This window comes from Penaeus japonicus, unplaced genomic scaffold (assembly GCF_977035675.1).
Source record: "Penaeus japonicus unplaced genomic scaffold, GWHDUDI00000001_assembly GWHDUDI00000018, whole genome shotgun sequence".
Lineage (NCBI taxonomy): Eukaryota > Metazoa > Arthropoda > Malacostraca > Decapoda > Penaeidae > Penaeus > Penaeus japonicus.
The window spans coordinates 11,940,498-11,945,497 of NW_028234420.1; the positions used below are offsets into that span (position 1 = coordinate 11,940,498).

A 5,000-nucleotide genomic window follows, 5' to 3' on the forward strand; every position below is an offset into this window, starting at 1 on the left:
CTGGATATAGTGCTGTATGGGCTACTGGACCGAGTGTTAACTGTAACTTCTTCATCAAACTGGAGGGAAAAATTCAAACAGATTCATAAATAACATTCCAGTGCTGTGGGAGCTAGTTTTATAAATGGATCACAATGGCAGAAACAAATGCATATGTGCAACAAAGCATAGAGAATAAACAAAAGTTTTAATTTCATCACATAAAAATTATGTACATAATTTCATTCTTAATGCTTGTCAATCTTATTCATTAAGCTGACATAGCAGTCCTCATCAAAATACAAATGAGAGAATTTGCACACAAGGCAAACTTTCTTTTCATACTAGATGCAAAACACACAAAACCAGATATAGCATGAAAACACAGACACTTTTATACAACAGACAAACCCATACATAATTTAAAACACAAATATGATATACAAAATGTTGTATTTTCAAAAGCAGAATATAACAAAACAGCAGTTGCAAATTCTATTAGCATGTTACGTACACTTTCTTCCTGCAAATGCTAAATCCTACTTTCCTTGACTTCTAGTGTAAAATTAACCCTCAGCAAGGATTACATACCCCAAATCCTTCATCATCACTATCAGATATAACACCTGGATCTGCTTCTCCTGCATGCTGCCGTGACTGCATTAGCTCCTGGGGGAAGCCCTGGTTGTCTCGACTCTCTTTGCGATTCTTCTTTTTGCCTGGCTTGTGTGCAACCTTGTCTATTTTATGACCTGTAATGATAGTGCATTGTAGACATCTTCCAGTATCTGTACAAAAATGCTTCCGCAATACCAGATTATTCATTGTAGGTAACAGAGTAAGTATATGACAAGTATATTGTATATTCATTCACTTTATTTTTACTATTGAATTAAACATAATACAAAGACAGCAATTCATACTTACTGACTGACTTGGCAAAATTCTTTAAACTTGCTTTTTCTTTGCTGCCTAAACTCATTAAGCTACCACCTGGAATAAAAAAGACACAGAAGAGATCATTATCCATGACTCTGTTAAAGAACAATTTTAATAACAATTTTAATATAATATTAGACAATAATAATCACTGTATCTGTACATGAATATTAACAAACCATAAACTAAATGAAGAACTAACATATTGGCTTGGCACTCACCAAGATTCTTTAGAGATGTAATTGATTTATTTTTACTTGTCTTGTTGGACACATCCAGGAGTGATCCAGATTTGACTGTGAATGCAACCTTAACCTCTAGGTCTCCTCTCTCTTTTTCTCCCTTTTTGCGGTCCTTCTCTGGCTTCCCTTTTAAACGATGCCATCTGTTATGAAAAAATCAAATATCAAGAGTCAAGGTTTAGATATTGTCAAGTTCTGTGATGTCGTTCTTTTATGTTTTTATAGTTTTTTTATCGTATGCAATAAAAGGAGTAATGACAATTTTCTATTCTATAAGAATTGTAAAAAGTTTATAGCCACTTTAGTAGATTTAATTAATTTAATAAACTGATTTGGTTTCAAATCAATAAAAGGCAAACTTTATGGTTTTAAAGCCTTACCTATTCCTGGGCCTTTCATACACATCGAACTCACTAAGGGGGAGCTCAATCTGTCCCAGAAATTCATCAAGCCCGAGGGCATTTCGATGAAACACAGTGAGTTTTAACGCGGCTGTGTTTCCATGTGATGGAATTGCTCTGAAAACATCAAAACAAACCAGTATAAAAATCACACCTAAATATAGCATGTAATATGCATATGTATATCAACCTGTTGATGCTAGGTGTGCATGTAAATATGTGGGGATATCTGTATTTACAAATATATATGAAAACAAAAACATACTGGACAGTGTACTGTATATTTCCAGTGTCAATGGGCAAACTACAAACATTAATATGCATAAGCAACTCTTTAATAAAAAAAAAAGGGGGGGTCTCCTTTTCCATTAGTAAAAAGGTTCACAATCAGATTATTCTTTAAATCACTCTTAACACCAAAAAGTCACTCAGTTTCTCTTTGAAGTTTTATCTAATGTACATGATGCAAAGTACAATCCTTCACCTCTCCTTCTCTGCAGTAAAAGCTACATGTCATAACCATCCCATAAAACAGAATCTATATGTAGAGATAAGATCTATTTACAATCTGTTGTTATAGTGTATGTACAAATGGCTCATATTTCTATACTATGTGACAGAATGTAAGTACACAGAGTATATAGCCTATTAAAATATTAAAAAACAAATTAATAAGTGAGATAGCTCCACTAATTGTCACAAACAGATAACAATGTATTTAGGAAAGAGGGTATGACTGAAAACTTTGAAAACAAAGTAATGTAAAACAAAGACCAAACGTATCAGTGATTTTTCTGGAATTCCAATACATAGAAATCACATGAAAAAATACACTCATATAAAGATTATAATTTTTGAACTGTAAAACAGTGTACCGATACTTTCATTTGGTACAAAAACTTGAACCAATTGAACCAATATCATAATCTTCCTGTAATTATTCTTAATAGCCTTTTTTCCTCTGGGTTTTTCTCATGTCATCAAGAGAGGCTTTCTATCTTCATTATCCTCCCTCAGTGACTCAGCTTTCACATTCATCACCACCATTGCTTTTCAATTATGTTGATAGCATAATCCCTTTTTATGAACATATCTTCTTTCTTACTCCCCTTCTTTCTCACACTTCTAACACTGGAACGTGATTTGTTTTTTTTTCTTTCTCCCTCTCATTCAGATAATTATTTCCTTTTTCTTCAGACTTACACTTCCGTATCTCCTACTCCCATGCTATATATTTCCCTCTCTCTCTCTCCCATTCTATAATTTTCCAAATTTCCTTTTTCCTCCTCTCCTCCTTCCATCTCTCTTAATCTACCCCCCCCCACCCACCCACCCAATTCACACATACTCCATTACTCTCTCCTCCCACTCTACTTTTACCCCCTTCTCAAATACCTCTCTTCTCCTCTCTCTCACATGCCTCGTTCTCCTTCCCTCTTTCCCTCTAATTCATCCCCCTTCCCCCATATCTTTAATGCAACCCCTTTCTCCCGTACCTCTCTTTTCTCCCTCTTCCCCCTTCTCTCTTGCTCTCTGATCCTACCCCCTTCCCCTCCCTCTAGACCGCCATTCAATTCAATAACCCGGTCCTGAAAAGCCACGCGCCTTTTAGAGCATGGAGCGATCAACCGCCAGCGAAGTGTGCCTCCGGGAGTGTGCACACGCCCTTCCGACACACCGTCGTTGACCAAGGAGGCGTTGCTCGCAGTTTTCGGTACGGAAACCTTCTCCAACTTCCGCTCTCCCGATGAACCGCGACCGCTAGTCCGTTCATCGGCAGGGGAGGATGCACTTCGAATCTTGCCTCGTCGCCCCGCTGACCTTGAGGTGTCGCCGTGTCATGCTGGTGGATCACTGCATGCATACTCGCGCATTCTTCTTGCATTGTATCCTGGCGTCCCTTTGTCTCTGTTATTAGTTGTTGATTTTTATAAACTCCTTCCTCTATCTGTCTGGTTATGAGTCTATGTATGTCTGTATGTATATTTTATGTATCAATTTGGCTCTCTTTGTGTGTTTTATGCTGTGTGTGTGTGTGTGTGTGTGTGTGTGTGTGTGTGTGTGTGTGTGTGTGTGTGTGTGTGTGTGTGTGTGTGTGTGTGTGTGTGTGTGTGTGTGTGTGTGTGTGTGGGTGTGTGTGTGTGTGTGTGTGTGTGTGTGTGAGTTGTGTGTGTGTGTGTGTGTGTTTGTGTTGTGGTGGCGTGTGTGTGTATGTTGAGTATGTTGTGTATGTGTGGTTGTGTTGTTTTTGTTTTATTGAGTGTATTTGTGTGTGTGTGTGTTGTGGGTGTGTGTGTGTGTGTGTGTGTGGTGTGTAGTGTGTTGCTGGGTGTGTGGTTGTGTGCATGTCTGTGTGTGTGTGTGCGTGTGCTGTGCTCGTTTTTGTTCGTTGCCGTGGTGCGTGTGCGCGTTTGCTTGTGTGTGTGTGTGTGTTTGCTTGTATGTGTGTGTGTGTTTCTATCTGCATATTTGTATCTACCTCTCTATTTCTATGTCAGGGTCTTCAACTTCCCTGTATCCTTCTTCGTAATACTATTCTTTTCCTCTTTCTTTCCTGTTTGTAAGTCATGTGTCCTGTCTGCCCGATCACAAGTCTTGTTTGTTTTTGCTGCCCATTCCTCTATCCCCCTCTGTCTGTCTGCTTACTTTCGTTTATCTTTGTTTGTGTCTGTCTGCACACATCTGTTAGTTTGACAATCTGTCCACTCATTTTTTTTGCGTTGCTATAATAAAATCTATGCTGAAGGCAACATGGACAAAATATACGCGCAGCCACACCACGTGACCCCGCCATCCGAGTATGCATGACCGTCTTCTTTGGGTTTACTTTCCGCGTGATGTGCAAGTGTGCGTGCGCGCGCCAGCCAAGTGTATCCCAGCTCATGCTAATTTCTCAAGCTAAAAAAGTTATTAACAACTGTATTACGTCAGCTTGTGGATGGAGTTCCTGCTCCGCCGACTAACCACAACTGGAATTGAGGCCTTGTAAGCTAACAACGTGAGATTACTCTACACGAAGACCTCGGTTGCAAAATCTGTATTGCGAGTCTCAGTTGTGAATCAAGGCCTACGGACCAGAATTTGAGCATTTAGGGCCTTAATCACCAGAGACAATTAGTGCACTTTCTCCCTCTTATCTCGAAATACCATCCAGGGGCGTGTCATGTTAGCAACGCCTGCGGAGTTCAGGGGCGCCGCCATTAGAGCGTCGATACGTATTCAATTCGCTGTCGGATATTATCTGTTGCAGTCATTTAATTATGAGAGACAAATCAAGATAATAAAACACTTAACAACCATCGTGGGAGGGACTGGCAAAATATCTTTCTTTGTCTCTCCGAAAGGTGTGTTTGTTCTCAGAGCTGATAACGCCATTATTCATGCCACAACTATTTGAAACGGTTGGGAGGAGGGAGGGGGAAGATGGGGGACACGATAG

At 39.4% G+C, this 5,000-nt stretch overlaps 1 protein-coding gene across 4 annotated transcripts in view; it reads right to left on the reverse strand.

The window, feature by feature from the left end:
• LOC122255785 (uncharacterized) overlaps window positions 1-5,000 on the reverse strand; it is a 46,951-nt gene that overhangs the window by 18,546 nt on the left and 23,405 nt on the right. For all 4 annotated transcript variants that reach the window (XM_086546573.1, XM_043020078.2, XM_043020079.2 and 1 more), the window contains exons 4-8: window positions 1,541-1,678; window positions 1,140-1,303; window positions 907-972; window positions 571-731; window positions 1-59 (exon numbers count right to left, since the gene is read on the reverse strand). The exon at window positions 1-59 is cut by the window's left edge and continues 29 nt beyond it. In XM_086546573.1, the coding sequence (XP_086402699.1) occupies window positions 1-59; window positions 571-731; window positions 907-972; window positions 1,140-1,303; window positions 1,541-1,678 (588 nt within the window). The remainder of the gene's footprint in view (window positions 60-570; window positions 732-906; window positions 973-1,139; window positions 1,304-1,540; window positions 1,679-5,000) is intronic.